General features: G+C 40.0%; 2 protein-coding genes across 3 annotated transcripts; one reads left to right on the top strand and one right to left on the bottom strand.

Moving 5' to 3' along the window:
• The first annotated feature begins 296 nt into the window (after nt 1-296).
• Nucleotides 297-11079, top strand: rcl1 (RNA terminal phosphate cyclase-like 1). 2 transcript variants are annotated; one of them, XM_078270982.1, is made up of 9 exons: nt 297-518; nt 986-1057; nt 1396-1571; nt 2257-2331; nt 2455-2579; nt 3477-3602; nt 3871-4027; nt 9720-9823; nt 10909-11079. In XM_078270982.1, the coding sequence occupies exons 1-9, from the start codon at nt 389-391 to the stop codon at nt 11060-11062; spliced, it is 1119 nt and encodes a 372-aa protein (XP_078127108.1). In that variant the 5' UTR covers nt 297-388; the 3' UTR covers nt 11063-11079. The 2 variants fall into 2 exon arrangements, with proteins under 2 accessions (XP_078127108.1, XP_078127107.1); XM_078270981.1 differs by lacking the exon at nt 297-518 and adding an exon at nt 566-644.
• Nucleotides 11080-11122: 43 nt separating this feature from the next.
• Nucleotides 11123-17602, bottom strand: anxa3b (annexin A3b). Its single transcript, XM_078270980.1, has 14 exons — nt 17497-17602; nt 17059-17098; nt 16921-16968; nt 16577-16664; nt 16284-16378; nt 16082-16195; nt 15718-15808; nt 15505-15584; nt 15082-15138; nt 13410-13503; nt 12539-12634; nt 12306-12364; nt 11815-11937; nt 11123-11599 (listed from the first exon to the last, which is right to left on the bottom strand). Exons 2-14 carry the CDS (start codon nt 17068-17070, stop codon nt 11540-11542), a joined length of 1017 nt encoding a protein of 338 aa, XP_078127106.1. The 5' UTR covers nt 17071-17098; nt 17497-17602; the 3' UTR covers nt 11123-11539.
• Between the last annotated feature and the right edge of the window lie 1440 nt (nt 17603-19042).

Raw genomic sequence — 19042 nt, forward strand, 5'->3', positions numbered from 1 at the left:
CACATTCAGAAAACGTCTACTGTGGGGCTAGATTTAATCATTGTGTCAGAGTCTGTGTATTTAAATATGGTTTCAATTCACTTCATTTTATGCCAACACTCTGTATTGAAGAAAGATAAAAGACAGTCCTTACAGATAAACTAGTGGTAACCTATTTGTTTACATTTCGATTATGTGTTGTGCCTTTAAGACGCAAAGATATTAATAAGCCACTCCCACTGTGCTTTAATAAATGGCTATCTGACGCCACCTATGGCTTAGTGCGGCGACGTGCCCTTAAAAAAACCTTTTTGGCCTTCCTGTTTTGCCGTATCTTCACCTCCCATCAACGTTTTCCAGGACAAACACACGTGGATTGTCACTGACGCCAGGCAGAAACAACAATAACATGGCAAGCCACGGGCTCGCTTACGACGGCTGCAATTTCTTCAGACAGCGGCTAGTTTTATCCACACTCAGCGGGAAGCGTGTTAAAATAAAAAACATACGGTCTAAAGATGACAACCCGGGACTCCGCGGTGAGTTGCAGCTGCATGTGGCGTCGCAGTTAGCTCGGTAGCTAACGTGCTAGCTGTTACGCAGTTGGGAGTGTGTTTTATCACTGGTCGTCAGAAGTGTGGAAACGATGGGACAGTGGTGTAAATGTGAGATAAATACATTGTTACCTCACTGTATAAAGTTATGTCGGTGTTGTACTGGTCAAGAGCATTGAATCAGTTTTTGCAGAGCTCTTTCTGACAGTATTAGAGGGACCTATCTTGGCATGAGTGAGGATCTTCAGAAGTTCCCACAGTAGATGCTAGCATACTTTAAGCCACTTTTTTGACTCCGTATGTCTTGGTGTTGTGTGCAAAATATAAAAAGAAGGCATTAGTTTGCCCAACATACTTGTTGAGATAGATAGATAGATAGATAGATATATATTCTGCTGTTGGAAGATGTTTGGTTGGACTAACTAATATTTTTTTCTGCTTGCCATCTCCAGATTTTGAGGCCAGCCTCATCAGACTGCTAGACAAAGTGACCAATGGCTCCATAATAGAGATTAACCAAACAGGTGAGTGGTATTATTAGGATATAACTATAGTGTTTACCTTTGTCACAATCTGTGTGGTTTATCTAATTACTGTTTACTGTCAGAGGATAGCAGAGTAATTTCAGTGTTGTTCAACACCAATAGATGGACCCAGATATTACTATATGATTTTAGTTATTGTCAGTATTCTCGATCGCTTATCATTTTTGTATACATCTCGTTTTTGCTCTTTTTGCGTGTGGTGTTGCCGTTAAGTTCAACTGTAGTGATATTCAGTGGCTCCGTTATAACAAGACCGTAAACTACCACCCACTACGTTATGGACTCACTCACTGTTCCTATGCGTCTGTCTTCACAAGGTACTGTGTTATTCTACCAGCCTGGCTTGTTGTATGGTGGCTCTGTAGAACATGACTGTAACTTGCAGCGCTCGGTTGGCTACTATCTGGAGGCCCTGCTCATGCTGGCTCCATTCATGAAGACCTCTCTTAAGGCCACACTGAGGGGAGTCACCAACGACCCCACTGACCCGACGGTGAGGACACGCATGCATGCATCTGATCACCTTCTAACTATTACTTTTTGTTTATTAATTGTGTTCCTTTGGATTTAATTGTGACTTATGTAGCTCATGATCACACTGGGTGGGTGGAGCGTAAGCATTCTTCTGCAAAACATGTCAACACTTATATTGAATTTCTGGGTAAAAGGCACACCTCCCAAATCCAAATGTTTACTCCCCTCTGTCAACTCAGATTAATGCTGTAGGTGTCTTTACAAACTGCATATTTGATATGAGGTGGAGAGTTTTTGAAACTAACATAATAGGTCCGAGGCCTAGTCAGGTTTTTACATCAAATCAGAAGTTTGTGTATTGACTTGAGAAAGTGTGAAAATGTTCACAGTTTGTGGTTCACATTATAAATTTGCAAATGCAGTCTGTTCTCGTTGTGACACCCATTTTGCCTCTGAGATTATTTGCATGTTTGACGTGTTGTTACAGCAGGTCAGTCTCAGTCATCTTTTTTTTGCTTTGAGCTGCATTGTTTCAAAGTGTATAAGCCACAGACGAGAAAGCAAAAGTGTTGGAGACACTGGAGAGAGGTGTTGTCATGGAAACAGTGTGTTGCTGTGATGGGAAATGGTCCATCTTAGACATTTTCAACCCTGTGAAGACACAGAAGCATGTTTTAAGGATGTAAACACTCTGTCTCCTGTAGGTTGACATGCTGAAGTCCACAGCTCTCCCTCTGATGAAGAAGTTTGGCATTGATGGAGAGGGCTTTGATCTCAAGGTGAGGACACAATGGTGGTCTGTTGATAAGCATGGTGTAATGTTATACATTATAGTGCTGCTGCTCGAAAACAAGTCGGTTCTATCCTTCTCTCTCACTCTCTCTCTGTTGCTGCTCCCTCAGGTGGTGAAGAGGGGTATGGCGCCTGGTGGGGGAGGAGAGGTAGTTTTCACATGTCCTGTCCGCAGGACCATCAAGCCAGTGCAGTTGACTGACCCAGCAAAGATCAAGAGGATCAGAGGAGTGGCGTATCCTTCTCAGGCTCACAGCCATGGCCCTTTTTTTTAATCTATAAACAAAATTGACGTGATACAAATTGTTATTTAAAAGCCTTTTTCACAGTTCAGTCCTATTGTATTTTGTTGTCTAATCCAGAGATCTTCAACATGGGGTCCGTGACTCCTAGGGGGTCCTCAGAGTTAGTGCAGGGGGGCCTCCAAATTATGTTTATAAAAAAAAAAAAAAAAAAAAAATTATGTTTTGAAAGTTTCTTTTTAAAAAATTAAGAAGTCTGAAAATATACATTAAAAGGAATTTTAAATTTTAATAGCAAAGATAAATTAGCCTGTTTGTGAAAAACAAACAAACATGTAATGTACACATTGAAGATAAGCTTACTATAGGTAAGGTAGCCACTATGGTAGCCATACAGTAGCTTAAGGAGTCACCGCCATTCATTGTCATCCATCCGGCCCAGTTTAATGCAACTTAATTTTATACAGTACATGTATACAGAATGTCCCTATTCTGTCTCTCTTTTAGCTAAGGGGTCCTTGGCCTAAAAAACGTTGAAGACCCCTGGTCTAATCTAATGACCATTTTTCTTGAGTAATCCTTTTGTTTATAAAATTTCAGAAAATAGTAAAGAATCACAGTTTCTCACGCTTATAATCTCCCAAAGCCCAATGTGACAGCTTCAGATGTCTTGTTTTTATCAAAAAGCCAAAGATATTCAGTTTACAATGTTATTAAGCAGATAAAAGCAGCAAATCCTCACATTGGAGAAGCTTGAAAAAGTATTTTTTTGGCAGTAATGAATGGCAGAAACTAAACTTTGTCAATTTCTCAAGTTTGTGCACCTTTCAGCTTTAAGTTAAACTCACTGCCGTATGAGTCATCAAAGGTCCTTGACCGTCTAAACCCAGATATTCGGTTCGAGTTTCTCCTCAGATGGCTAACAGGATAGTGGAGTCAGCCAGGGGCATCCTCAACCAGTTCATTCCAGACATCTACATCTACACCGACCACATGAAAGGAGCCAACTCTGGCAAGTGAGTATCTCAACATCAATGTAATTACAGGGCTATCACTTGATGGTTAAAAAAAAAAAAAAAAAATCCTGCTCACTGTTTATCACTTGTGGTAACATTTCAGTCCTCAGCCCTTCATGCTGTAAAATTCATACAGACAAACCACACCAGTACTGTATATATGTAAACATACCCTGGAAAAAACAATATTCATGCATTTACTAACAGTGTCAATTATCCCAGATTATTCAGAGAAAGACACCAAGTAATTCTTCTTGGTTAACCGCAGGTCTCCAGGTTTTGGTTTGACCCTGGTGGCAGAGACGCTGAATGGTTCCTTCCTCAGTGCTGAGATGTCATCCATGCCGCAGGGTCAGGGAGACCCCATGCTACCAGAAGACCTTGGCAGGGACTGTGCCAAACTACTTTTGGAGGAGGTACATCGGGTAAGTACTGCAAAGAAAACTCACATACAGTGCATACTCATTCCACACACACACTCATGTCAGTGTTGTGGTTTTTGGGGTTCGTTAAAGAAAATATCCAGATTTCAGTTGTCTCTGCCTGGGATCAGATTTATTTTGGTCTTTGACATGAATTTTGAATGTTCGAGTGTTCACTCCATCTGTCATTTTGTCCTTCTTTCCGCACTCCCTAAACAGGCTTAGGCTGCTGGGAAGAGGGTATACAAGATTTGTTTCATTGTGGTTTCAACAGGTGTAGACACTCAGGAAGCTGGCCTCTGTTTTCAGCCTTTGCGCAAACAAGCCTTGTGCCCATAAACACCCAACAGCAGCATCTGTAATTAGCACAATATTGATTTATATTTGATTTTTAAGCCTGCTGTGAAAATGTGCTCTGTGTTGTTTTGGTTTTAGAGAGGCTGTAGACAAAGTCAAGTAAGAATTAGCAAACACAAGGCTTTGCTACATTATTGTGCGTGGCGTTTGTGTTTCGGTTGCTTTAATACTTCAGCCAACTGAGAGCCAAGCCACCTCCTAACTGATCTACAAAGCATCTGCCATTCATAATACCAAGCCTGTCCTGTTTAATTTGCATAATTCAAGCAGGCATAATGGTTACCTCTCCATACTCGTCTCCAACAAGTCTGATAATGGTTTAGAGAATACATCCAACTCTAATTTAGTATTGGATATTTTTGGAGGGATATATTTTTGTAAGATTTGTGTGCAGAGTCATCACTTTTATGTTGAAAACAAACTTGACAGTGAAAGGTTATTTACCTCTTGTACTGTTTGGGTTTTCCACCGTGAAGAATTTAGTATTATGATACTATGCTAAGTTAAACCTTTTGTCAGAAAATCTTACTTTGTCACTGGAGGTTGCTATCATGTGTTAATTGCCCTGCACACAGCAGCTGGAGAATCGGTTTTTGGCCTCTCGCCGGAAAATTCTTGGGGAATACCTGACATACGGGGCTTTCCGACCAGAGGGATTTTTGCAGTTCTTAGAACTAAACGTTCCTAGAACACTTTTTTTTTGTCGTGTTCCGATAGAAAAAATTGGGGGATTTTTAAGTTCCTCTGGCCGCTGTAGCGTACTTTTTTAGCTCTTACTCCAGAGCAGGGTCTTTTCCCTTTTCCTAGGTGTACTTGATTGGTCGAACTTAGAAGTCACGCCCACTGCCAACTCGGAACTTGCAGGCAGAGCAACAACCAACAGCGGGACATTTTTAACAATTTTCACCATTACCATCTTATTCATCATTAAATTCACTTCTGACAACGTTTTAGGCGAGAAATTAACTGTTTAGATTTCGAATATAGGCAGTCTTGCGCAAATTGATGCCAAATTGACAATTTGCTTCAAAGTTTTCGGAGTTCAGAAGCTCCATCAAGTGAGGCGACAGCCAGCAAGCGCCTGTCCTGGCTTCTAGCTCGTCGCTCGGCCAGTTATGCTCAGAGACCCCGAGGTAAGCTGGATGCCTCTCAGACCACTCTCCTAAATAAGAGGCTTTTATTTCGCCGTTGACGGTTCGTTTGTTTAAATATCACAACACATGTCCATCATAAGATTAACGGGAACCTGTGGTTAACTGTCTTTTCGGAGTTAAACTCCACAAGCGTGTCCTGCGGCTCGCCGGCCGTCTCACACACACACACACGTCCACAGCGCAGCAGGCAGAGGCGGGGTCTGTTCCGAGTATAATAAAGCCCCGTCTGTGTTGAGCAAAACATTACGTGAATTATTACGAGAATGGACGTGCATTTAATATAGGAAAAGTGCACAAGTATTGGCATCATTTGTTGTATGTGGCACTAAGGTCTAGTGACGATGCTATAAAGACCGTTGCCGTGCTTGCGTCACTCCCTTACCCCTCCTACCAGTCCCTATGGCCACTGGGCCAGTGGGAATGCAAACGGAAAAAAGGATTTTGGGGGAGAGTAGTTCTTAGAACTGCTTAGACGTGTACTTTTCCTCTAAAAAGTACAAGTACTATCCGGTCGGAAAGCACCTATAGACAGTCGGGACACATTAGAGTCTTACACCGGGAACACACCGCAGACTACGACACCAAGTGTCGCGTAGCATAGATACGAGCCTGATTGTGTGCCTGGCCTTTCACACCAGACGCGTATTTCTACACGCTGTGATCCTTCTGTGTGTGGGGTGTGTTGTGTGTGTGTCTTGTCAAGTCTGATTTATTTTTTCACAGTGACACATTTGTTTAATGTCACATTTGTTGACGTTTGTAAAGATGTTTTGCTGAGCCAACAGAGGCTAGCTCACAGTTGGCGACAACCCACAACATTTCATTACGAAATCAAAAGTGACATGAAATAATGTCCTTGAGGAAAATGCCATTATGAATTAAATGCATTTTTAAACCAAAAGATGTCTATGATGAAATAAAAATGAAGACCTTGGGACTCTGAATACATATTATCTACTTCCAACATGCAGATATGTCTGTGCAGAGGTCAAAGGTCACTGCCTGTTTTAGTTGGTAGACGTGTCAGCTGAAGAGTGTTCGTTCAAACAGGCTTGATGAATGTGAGGATTTCTTGGGTGGAGATTTAGTTATGTTTGAGGCCTCAGGAAAAAAAAATTCACAAAGTCACATTTTTATCTCTCCATATATTTCTACCCATGTAGTATGTTCCCAGGTGTGACTTACAGTAGTAGTTGTAAGACAAACTAAATTGGCTGTTACTAAAAACACATACAGGCACAAATAATTTCACAGTCAGAAAAAAGAGCCCACTTCATCTGAATATGTACAATTAGATCGAGTGATTGTGTGACTTTAGTTTGCCTCCACATGGTTCTGCCTCTCAGCCCTCACTCATAAGAGCCATGTGAGTCCAGTTAGCTGTTCAGGGTAGTGCTGATTAACTCTGAAACAGGAATATTGTTGGATGCATCTTCTTAACTCCGAGCAACAGAGTGGGTAGCTAACCTTTCTCTTTAGCAGCCTCAGAGAGTGGTACACAAGTGTTCCTCCTTCTTTTTTCATAAACGGCAGCTGGTAGAACGGGAAGATTCACCAGTTGAACAGCATTTGATAACTGCGGATTTGAATACCTAACTGTAGCAGGAGAACAGGGCGATTGCAACAGCTCAAAAGAGAAAAGATGACATCAGAGTAAAATGGATGTGTGACTTGTGCTGGAATAGTTACCTTTTTGAAAACTGAGAAAGGAAAAGAAATTGGCAGGATTCGCATTAAAGGGCATAGGCGCTCTGTATCGTGTGCGTTTGTTTGTTTAATGGTTAATCAGTACAGTCTTCTTGTAGTAAACCAAAGCTACACGATGGACATTTTGTTTTTAGAAGCAACATCAACACTGGACAGGAGCTCATGTAAGTAGTTCATGTTTTGTTGAGTTTTTGATGTTAAACAATCTTACATTTTTCTTAAAGAGGTCACGAACTTGGCTGTGTGTATGCTTGTGTGAAAAGTTTTGTTAGAATGTTACTGTGCCAGTGTCTGGCTATTTTTGTGAGTGTATACAGCTTGAGAGCTACACGTAAAAAGAGAGGTCATAGTAGTGGTTACATAATGAGCCTGAAGCCATTCAGCCATGAGGCAAGGGTCCTATGATAAGTTACTGTTTACCCAGGTAGGAAATGTTACCTTTTTTATTTATTTATTTTAAATCGAAGTATTTCAGTTTTTAGTGTTCTCACTAAATTCAGAACATGTCATGTCTTTGTTTTTCTACTTTGGTAAGAATGGTATCGAATTAGGTTAAAATCAAATACAAAACAAGAATTTATCCTTAATATTTTTCCCCCAATTATTATTATTTTTTTTTATTTCACCCTGTGACATCCACTCAATTGTCTGTTAGTGTTTTACAGGTTTAGGTCACGTATATTCCTGGAAATTACCCTTGATTTTCCGTTTTATTCCATCAAATGCTTGAGTTTGTCTGCGCCCATGTCTTGTTTCACTTTGATTGGTTGAAATGGGGTTGTCGTTTACTTGAAGGATTCACGGGACTTTTCCATATGGCCTCGTGGCCGGTTGGTGGCTGCTGGCCTCTTGGGAGATCGCAACGGTTTGTTTTTTTTCCTCTGGAAGGCAGGGCCTGATACTAGCTGTCAGAAATGGTGGTGTTGCGTTATATATTTCTTATTTTTTACTGAAATGGGGCTTCTTGTTGAAAAGGAAATGCCAAACAAAACGTGGGGAACCTGAAAATGCAAGTTTAAACTTTTAAAGCCCAGAACAGCAGCACACAAAGGTAAGGGGCTCAGGCACAACACTTTTTTCAATAGTCAACATAATGTGCTCTCAACTTTGTGAAATATGTTAGTGAAATGTGGTTTGATAAAAGCTCACTTTAAAATTGATAGTTTCTTACACTTAATGAACACTGTTGAGTTTATACTGGAGACAAATATAGTGTGATTGGTAAAATGTCTTGGAATTAAAAATGTAAAAAAAAAAAATTAAAGTAGAAAGTATACACCGAAAACATACTTGTAATAAAAAGTAATAACCATTTAGATGGACAGGTTTTGTGAATTATGGTCCAACCATGTCAGACTATGGAATCTCTATCAATCCTTACAATCATACTGCTACTCTCAAGGCTTGTTAATGGAGTAAAATGGTGGAAATAACTTGTGATGCAGTTGCGATCGAGGTGCAGGTCTTCATAAGGTTGCATAGTTAAAGTCATGAAGTATTTGTTTGAACTCATATTTACAGCATAACCTAGTTTGATCAATTATCCACTTGTAGAAGGAATCTGCCTCATTGATAATAAAAAAACAGTGTCACTATAGTTCCGCCATGGCTTCAGTGATATGATTATGTAATTGAATAGTATTTCTGCTGACAAGCTGTCGGGATGCCATAATACTGCGTGACTGGGCCACATGCATACTGCATTAGAATGAATGCACCGTACAAGAAACTGATTTTGTGTAGCTTACTATAAACTGATGGAATGGACAACATGTAATGTTCATTTGGTTTATAAAATGCTTCTGGGTGTGTCCAGTCTGGCATAGGCCTCTTTATACAGCCTGGGGAATAGCACATAGCTGCTGTTGTCGAGTAATCCCGATAGCATGTGATCACTTGGATGCAGAGAGTGGATCCTCTGTCCTCTAAATGTCTGGTATTTCGAAGAAAACAGTGAGCAATAGGACACAAGGCAAGTAGGTCAGAGGGGGCAGGGAAACACAGCATTATTAAAGAAAAAGAAGATAAATATGTTGTAGAGAGATGGCATGTCTGCTGTGTTTACTGTCATTGAGGAAAAGTATATAAAAAAAAAAATAACAGTATAAAAAAATAACTAACAGTACTTCAGAATGCACATGCCAATTTTGAAAAAGGTATTCAAATCTGCCTTATCCAGCCTGTTGCAACAAAACTGTAAATAAATATGCTTCAAAATGTTTTTACTTTTTTAAAGACACTATGAACCTAAATTTGTTCCCAGAGCTGAAAAGCATCTGGCCTACAAACACCTCTCTTGGATGCTCGCTATGTTTTGCAAGTGTAGATGGCTTTCAGTGTTGGACCTGAGATAATCAATTCCCTGTCCAGGGGTTGCCGAGTCCTTTTTAAACATCTCCACCTCCATTACGTATTTCTGTGTTGTTTTTGTTGCTAAAACCCATCCTAAAAAGCCCCTCCTCTTTCTCTGTTTTTAGGGTGGCTGCGTGGATTCATCCAATCAAAGCCTGGCACTGCTCTTGATGACCCTTGGCCAACAGGACGTGTCGAAGGTTCTGCTCGGACCCCTCTCCCCATACACGTAAGCCAATGCCACTCAATAATAGACACACACAAAGGTCCCGCCTTAGCTTATTTATAAGTTACTATACAGATGCACTTTGTTATTCTTCTACTTGTCCAATCTTGGCAAGTGACAGTATTTCAAAATCCTCGACCCAACGTCACTTGACATCAGCACGAAATGCTGGACAAATAAACAACAGAGGCAATAACTACACTTATCGGTTTGTTATACGTAAGCCTTATTTGTTTATAATACATTTTTACTAAAAAAATGCCAGGATTCTTAAAATGTTTTAACTAAATGGAATGGGGAGAAAATGTTTGCGCCAGAATATGTTAGTAAAAAAAAGAGAATTTATTTTTTTAAATGCAAAAGGCAGAAAATAACAAGTCTTGGTTAAATTCAATGGACCACACATTTTTCACATGCTTTTGAACGCATTCATTATCATGGGACTTGGCCAGCTGTGCATTCACTTGGTCAGTGTCAGTTCATAGTGTGTGTGTGTGTGTGTGTGTGTGCGTGCGTGCGCGAGCGCTTGGTGAATGTGTGATTAATATATTTGCATTTTAACTTGAATAACTCCTTGTGAGCTGATAAAAAAGCAATTGAACGCAAAGATGATTTCGGACATCATCACCATGAATGAGGAGTGAACTATGAACTGTCCATTTTCAGTTATCATGGTACCGGTGCTGTGTCCCTCTCAAGTACAGTACTATGATAACTGAAGATTGGCAGTGCCATCACAATGCACTCCTCTCCTTACTCAGGTAATGCTGATGTTTTTTTTTCAAAAGACCAATGAAATTAAGTTTTAAGTGTTTGTACCTGTATTTTTTTTTTTCTCCTAGAAATTGGCTTTACATTATAAATTTTAGTCATCCCAGCTTTAAGAATTTTATGTAATGTGCATGAGACCTTGACTTGAAGCAGACAGCATGGAGTAGACTGGGGACACTGTTTTGAAACTCCCACTGTGTATTTTTTTGACAGTTGGACTATTTCTCATCCAACATAGACCTCTCAAAAATAATGAAACTGAAATTTCATCTCCCTTTTTTTTAAACTTTCTTCCCCCTCCCTCACTGTCTCTCCAGGATCGAGTTCCTCAGACACATTAGAGATTTCTTCCAACTCATGTTTAAGATCGAGGTTCAGAAGCCTTCGGAAGACGAAAGGAAAGGAGGGGACAAGGTCCTGATGACCTGTGTAGGAGTCGGTTACAGCAACATAAACAAAACCATTAAATAAAACAAGTATTTTTTTTATATAACAGCATCTTGTATCTCTTTGCTCACTAACATCAAATAGTAGAATATAGTATTTTTATTAAATGTGAAGTTTGTGACATCAGTTATTTGTGTGCCAACTTTAAGGCTATTTGTGTTTACAATATGCAAGAAGATTAAAAAACAAACATGCATTGATAGCCATCAGTCACATGGAATACAATTTTATAAATTCAGAATACATTCAATAGCATCTTCATGTACATACTTCTTAAGTGTGTGTGTGTGTGTGTCATTCAGTCTGCACAGCCCTGGCTGGTTGAACATTACTGGAATTCCACATTCAAGCATTTCCAGATGGTTAGTTCCAGCCAAGTTCAAACAAATGTATCAGTATGATGCTATTGGAAAGGTCAGGACTGGTTTTCCTTCCCATTAGCTGCGGTTCATCCCATCTGCGCTTCACACCACATGTTTCTCATCACAGGAGTTGGAGGAGTTAGTCATCTTGGCCACATAGATGTTTGAGGGCGTCGCCATAATCACCAGACACTTCAGACTACACACAAACATGAATAGAAGGAAAAACAGGAAATTGTGTTCACATCATCACATGAACACATGATCTAAAACTATTGGGGTATCTTCTGACGTTAACCCAACAAAATTATTGCCCAACGTCTTAAAACAAGATACCAAGACATGTAAACTTTATTGAACATTTATGTTGAGGTGTAATGAGCATATTACATTTCTCTGGCCATGTGCACTGACCTCTAACTGGGAGTAGAGGGAATATCCAAACAGCTTCTTATACTCTGCTCTGATGTCCAGCAGGTCCACCTCTGAGCGACTGACTAGTATCCTGGTCAGAGTGGACTCTGTGGTCCCCGCACCCTGGTCAAAGGAAAAGTTGGGAAAGGGGCAAAGGCACAAATTGGACCGGGGTAAATCAAATACTCATTTGTTTACATTTATTATCCCGTAGTAATGGCTGCTTTTATGTCTGGTTTCACGTGTTTGTTTATTGTCTGCTTAAGAGCCTGTTGACACATTCCAACCAGTGGTGCACATTTAGTCAAAGCAGCAGCAATAGAACAGTGGCTTAACATTCCTTTCCACACCACTGGGGACAAATACAATTGTCTGCTGTGGCTAAAAAGGACAGAGTGAACCACACAATATGTGGATTTTGTATTGGGAGCCACAGGCTTTGGAGGTTAAAAAGACCCTTCTGATACAGATGGACATATTGTGCAGCTTACCTTCATGCTCTTAAAAAGCCTCTCAGCCAGGTATGCAGGAGTGGTCTTCACACACTTAACTAGACAAAGAATTTAATTAATGAAAAGGTTTTTTTGTAATAACTTGTGTTAAATGCGTCTCCAATGTGCAGTGATTTAATTTATCCAACATGAAAATGAAGATGCAATACATTAAAAAAATGAGCCAATGTAAGGGTAAAAAATAGGCAAACAATATGACACAACATTCTCACCAACAGCCACAAGTAGCTTCTCCAGGTTACCAGACATCTCACTCTCAATGCTCTCCTGCAGAGTCTTCTTACTAATACCCTTGTACTCTACCAGAGCTGCCAAAACATAACAGAGGAATAAACAGATTTGTTTTTTTTAGCCATGCTAGTGGATGCTAAGGTCAGTAATTTCGATCTGTTGGTCGGTGGGTTAAGGCAAATAATGGAACAGTCTGGTAAGTTAAGAAAATGACATTGCTTTACTGTAATGCAGCCTGTAAAACCAGGAACAGACACACTTTACCAACACCATATTATATTATGATATCTAAAATCTAAGATGATATCTAGTCTTGTATCACGATAGATATTATATTGATATATTACCCGGCCCCCTTTTTACCTGTAGTACCACCATGAGGTAGACATTTTTTGCGTTTAGTGAAATAGCTTGAACTATTGGATGGATTGCCATTACATTTGATACAGTCATTCATGTTGCCCAGAGGATGAATCAACATGAAACAACTTTGCTGATCCCTTTACTTTTCATCAAGTCCAACTTTTCATTCATTCATTTGTCCAATACTTCTGTTTATGACCAAATACCTGCAATACTATTGACATTCCCATCAGCCTCAGCTTCATTTGCTAAGAAGCCCTAAACACAGAGTGCAGCTAAGATGGTGAACATGGTCAACATTATAACTGATAATTAAAAATCAGCTTGTTAGCATTGTCATTGTGAGCACGTTGACATGCTGATGTCAGCATTGAGCTCAAACCACTGTTGTACAACCTCAAAAAGCCGCTAGCATTGCTGCACACTCGTGGTCTTGTATTTGTATTACATAGGCATGTACAGAAAAAAATATGTAAGGGGTGAACCCACTCTGTCGAAGCTGGGGAATACTCCTGTGGCACAAGATGTCGATAAACTTCCCCTCATCAGTTCCCCACTTCTTCTCCCCAGCTTCATAAAGGGCCTGGGTGGAATGAAAAGGTGAAATGAGAGTGAGTGTGAAAATACACACAGCTCTAGTTTTTAGTCCTTCCTGATTTTCATTTGACATGTTAAGCAAGCAAGTGTTGCAAGAGAGCTGTGGTAACTGAGGTGTGTGCTGCTTTCAAGCCCCATAAATTTGTACGGTCAAGATAGTACGGTGGCTGACAGGGGAAAACGCCCTGCAACTTAAGAAAACACACGCAAATAGACTAAACACAAGCAAATTAAGAAAACAACTTCATTAATTTGACAACACGTGCAGCATTCAGCAAACGCGCTGCAAATGCACACAACCAAATATGCAAATATGAAACGATGCAAAAAGAAGAGCACACAAACCCAGAAAACAAATGCAACAAAAAACCGCAGCATCCAGATTATACAAGAGGGAGCAGCTAAGTAGAACAGCTTGATTTTCGACCGTTAACCGATTTTAAATTCATATTATTATTAATAACATAATATATTAATAATATACAGTCTATGCTCCCGTCTCATGCCCTCCCGGCTGGTGCCGTCCCCGAGCTTCAGCATTTCAAAATAAAAGCTCGCGTCTGGTCAGCTATGTGTTTGTACTTTGGTGTGTTGGATGTTTTTGAACTAAACAGTACGGCAATCATGCTAATAAATACAATAACTTTTTCAGCAGATGTCTTACTTACAACACGGAGTTAGTGAAGCAGTTTTGTGTTTATATGTGCGAGCGGGATTTATTCAGTTTGATAAATCCCACGGTAAATTGGCTGGTTTACTAAACAGGGAGCGACTGTAAATCCTGTCTGTTTTTTGTTTTTCAAGAGTGAATTGCTCCACAATATGAATACAGATTGATCACTTATTTTGTTGGTAACCGTTGTTGTATAATCACAATATTACACTTGAGGAGGCCTATACTTCAGTAATTTCGGACCTCGAAATTAAACCCCCTCATGTAATATGGCTTAAACAAACGTCAAACGCGGATGCAGTTTTAAATGTTTTATCACCGCGAGTTTACAGACGTCTCTGCTGATTGAGTATCACCTGTGACCTGAGCCGAGACACACCCACCAAACGGAGAACTTCCGTTGTGTAATCTGGATGCTGCGTTTTTTTGTTGCATTTGTTTTCTGGGTTTGTGTGCTTTTCTTTTTGCATCGTTTCATATTTGCAGCGCGTTTATGTATTTGGTTGTGTTGTGTGTATTTTGCAGCGCGTTTGCTGAATGCTGTGCATGTGTTGTCAAATTAATAAAGTTGTTTTCTTAATTTGCCTGTGTTTTGTCTATTTGTGTGTGTTTTCTTAAGTTGCAGGGCGTTTGCCCCGGTCGGCCACCTTAAGATAGGAAAATAACAATTGAAGAAGTGTGCCAACACCACACTTACTGATCTGACACAAAGTAAACTGCTCTGTAGTCATTTTTTTAAACGCCACTGCCATTATTCTTTACATCCACAAAACATAGTTTACAAACTAACTGTAGCCACGCCAGCTTGGTGGCTGTACTGTGTCACTGATAAACACAGAAGTATTCTAAATGTATTTAAGAAACCGGCAGGGAAAATGGCAGTGAATATACCTTAGCATCGGCTTTAGCTTTGGCAATGTCCACATTGGTGCTCTCGTCTCTCTTCCCCTGTGAGGATGAACAGAAGAATATAGTTTGTGATATGTAGAATTAATGAAATATATTTGGCATTTGCTCCTTTAAGTGATGAGCCTTTTTGAATGCCGTTTAATATACTATGTCACAATTTGATAGAGATGACAAACTCCCCAAGATTTACAGATCTTGTAGAAAACACATTTTATTTTTCTCTACAATTCAGGCCTCTAACTGAAGCCAGAAATATGAAACAAGGTGTAGGTTGAATTTTTTTTTCTTTCTTCCATCACATTTTTTTGGGATAGGATGGAAATGTTCAGACCACAATAAATTGGATGCTTTAGGTCTGACAGTTTGTTGGGAATGCGAGCACGTCATTAATTTAACGTACAGTACCTCAGCCAAGATGAGCAGAGCTTTGCCGTAATCTCCAGATACCTCTGACTGCAGATCATGAATCATCGATCTTCCAGTTTCTAAAATGAAACAGCACTTTACGGCAACAATCGAGACACATTACATCATGGACATTTGCCAACTCTTTCACAGTAATCCGAGTTACTATCTAAATCGGTGAAATTACAAATACTTAGTGTTGAAGATACTAACCTGCAAGGTATGCGTCAGACAAGGCCTGCATCTGTCTGTTGGATCTCGAGGCAAAGATTTCTGTCAACGTACTCTCGGTGGTCCCTGCTCCCTGTATGCGATACACACAAAATGTGATAAGCACAAGTAAACGATGACAGCGTTTTAGCTGTTCTTACAACACAATGCAAGTATAGTAAAATGTCATGAATCCAAACTAATCTTAAGTAAATTGAAGTCTGTTTAAATAAATGAAACATGTAGAACTGCGTGTCTCTGCTCCCTTTAAATTCGTTTTTATTTGTTTCTTTGAACACTGATGCATTAGCAGGCCAATGCAGACTCTGTTTTGAAGCATCTTGAAGTTAATCTGACACAATCTCACCTTGATGGCTCTGATGACTTCGTGGCAGTCGTAGACAGCAGGGGGTGTTACCAAGGCTACTAACAAGTCCTCAAAGTCCCCGTGGGTGTCGCCCTCCAGGTCAGCTACTAATTTCTGATGGAGGAACGTTGGTATCACACATTTTGGTCCATTGTCTTTGTCACAACACTCAGAATTATTATTTAAAAGTCAACTGATGTACCCTTCCTGTGGCTTTCTCATAGGCTTTAGCGATAAACTGGCGCTGAGCATTACTTCTTTGGGTCAACACCTCAACTAGTGTCTTTTCTGTCGTACCTATAGAGAAGAGAACAGAAAACAGGCTCACCACTTACTTACACCGCACTCGGGAGAGTTCATGGGCATGCAACCTTAAACAGATATAGAACGTGTTCTACTAGAGCAGATTTGCAACATTTAGTAAAACAAGATCAAAGTGCTTTACAGCTTGGTCTGATATAAAAGAATACTGATAATGGTGACTCATCGACTTACCGATGCCCTCTATGGCCTTCCTCAGTGCAGACACATCTTCTTCCACTTTGAAGTTTGCCTTGTCCTTCACAGTTCCTCTTGCACTGGACTGATACACACAGAAACACACTCAAAGGCTCATACATAACAATACAAAATGATCAACAAGTAACCACGTTGTACAACAAAGACACATGTACTAGTTTATAGTGTATAGTGTTTTCGGTTTAATATTTTATATTCTAAGCTTTCATACAAGATTTGTCTCTATCCAATCAAGCAATAGCAACCCAGTAATAATATCCATCATCATCATCATCGTCGTCAGCCTGGGCACTAAAAAGGTGAGAGTATGTTTAACTTACTGTCACGGTCAGTGAGGAGGGGGAGTCTAAGAGCAGCTCCAAGTCATCCTACAATACATGTCAAGAAATATGCTTTAATGATCAACTATATTTTCTCATATTTTAAGCCGACAATCTCATTTTAAAACAACTACTCACCCAACCAGACATTGTTGTGGCTGTAGAGAAAAGTCTTAAACTAGGAAAAAGAAAAACCATACAGCATTAGCATCTTCATATCAGCGTACGGTTTATTCCTTTAGCTCTAGTCTCGGATTAGTTTTGCTCTGCACAGTTTTCATCCTCTGACTTTTAGTGCCTGCGCGGACGTCCGGCCTGGACTTCGGGTGACATTAATAAATCCACTGGATTATGATTCTTAATGTCTTCGTGTGAATCCGTTATAAGTGCTCGCATTTGACAGTTGACCAAGCCAAGAACACGTGTACGCGACTAGAGCTGCATAAAATGAAAACCTTAACATCGTCATGTCGACAGCTGAGGAAAATACAATTTAAAGCACAAACAGAGAATAAAGACGTGTACATATCCGGGATACTGTGATTAAAAGTCATTCAACTGGATTTGTGTTCTTACCTTAGGTTTAGTGAGAGGACGGGATTGATATCAGAGGAGGAATTTCACAGTTTACCAAAATCGCCACACCTTAGCGAGTTGCGAAGGCAACGCCCATTATTGGCCGGAGGAAGTTGAGTCATGGAGAGGTTTTTCATAAACTCCTCCTCACTTGTACGCAGTCACAGTTCAGCCCTGTCGTCTTTGTTATACAGACACAGAAATGTACCCTTCTTTGTAACTTGACTCCCTTGTGCAACAATCAGCCCACTTTACTAAAAGTAACATAAGTAACACCATTTTTCAAACCGTAGATGCCATTAGACTTCAGTAATGACCGACAGTGGGTCCAAAGTCATATTTGCTTTCAGGGAAGGGGCGAGGACATGAGTCAGAGAGGAGGAAGGAAAGAGGCCTAATCTCTTATCATCCCTACAGTAACTCCATGTTGAGATCCTAATTTTTTATCTAGATATAGGCCTGCCCTCTGTCAGTCTAGTTCATTTAGCCCTTAAATCCTAAATCTATTCTAGATGTAAATAATAGCAAATTAGAGGCTATTTTTTAATCATGCACAATAATTAGGTTACCTATTAGGGCTTGTTTAGTGTTTAGAATTCAGCAAAATTCATAGATAGCCCTACTTAACATCCTGAGGCAAAACTAGAAGTGTAGTCAATATGGTTATGAGAGGGGCATGGTATTGGTCCTGCCACAGCTGTAGGAGTGTGTGTGTGTGTGTGTGTGTGTGTGTGTGTGTGTGTGTGTGTGTGTGTGTGAGTGTGTGTGGGGGGGGTTATGTGGAGAGGGTACAATAAAACAAGCTGATTCTCTTAACTTTATAAAGCATCCACCTACTTAAACATATGCAACCATAATGCTTTTATATACGTTATAGATATTTTTAAATAGCTAACTCAAACCCCTGCAACCCTGCTCCATCATATCAAACAGTGAAACCCCAGTTATCTTAAGGGGGCACTGCAGTGGTTTAGTATTGCACTTCCATAAATATATGGGACATGTGAGACAGATAAAAAAAAAAAAGAATGGTTTAAAGTGAGGTGGCAAAGATGGAGATATCCTTTTAGTACCTAGTATGGGTCAAGCTCCAAAAACACTGGGTCCTACACTTCCCATAATGCAACTTGGTAGCATCTTTCATCAGAGCCTGGTTAAAGCTTACTTCTTTTAAACTCCACGGCCCAAGTTTAAACACAGACTATCGGTTATTTGTTGTCTTCACGCCTAAGCAGAAAATACTCAAGTAATGTCAGTCGCTTTAGTAATTTTCTCAGAATTCACAAAACTCCACCAGTCTCAAAGCACATGATACTACTGTTTTCACAGGCTCTGTAGTGCTTCTCAAATGGTAAATTGACAATTTGATATACAAAATATATTCATTTGACAAAGTGAAGCTCAGGATTGCACACAGAAATTGTTCTGGTCAGATCCCCCACAGTTGGAGTTTGGACATTGGTAGTTTCCCTTGTAAAGTCGCCAGAGCTGGATTAAGGTTGACCCCAGTGCCTTCGATTTACTGCGTATTGTTTGGACTCTGTTA

The sequence above is a fragment of the Sander vitreus genome, chromosome 16, assembly GCF_031162955.1.
Source record: "Sander vitreus isolate 19-12246 chromosome 16, sanVit1, whole genome shotgun sequence".
NCBI lineage: Eukaryota > Metazoa > Chordata > Actinopteri > Perciformes > Percidae > Sander > Sander vitreus.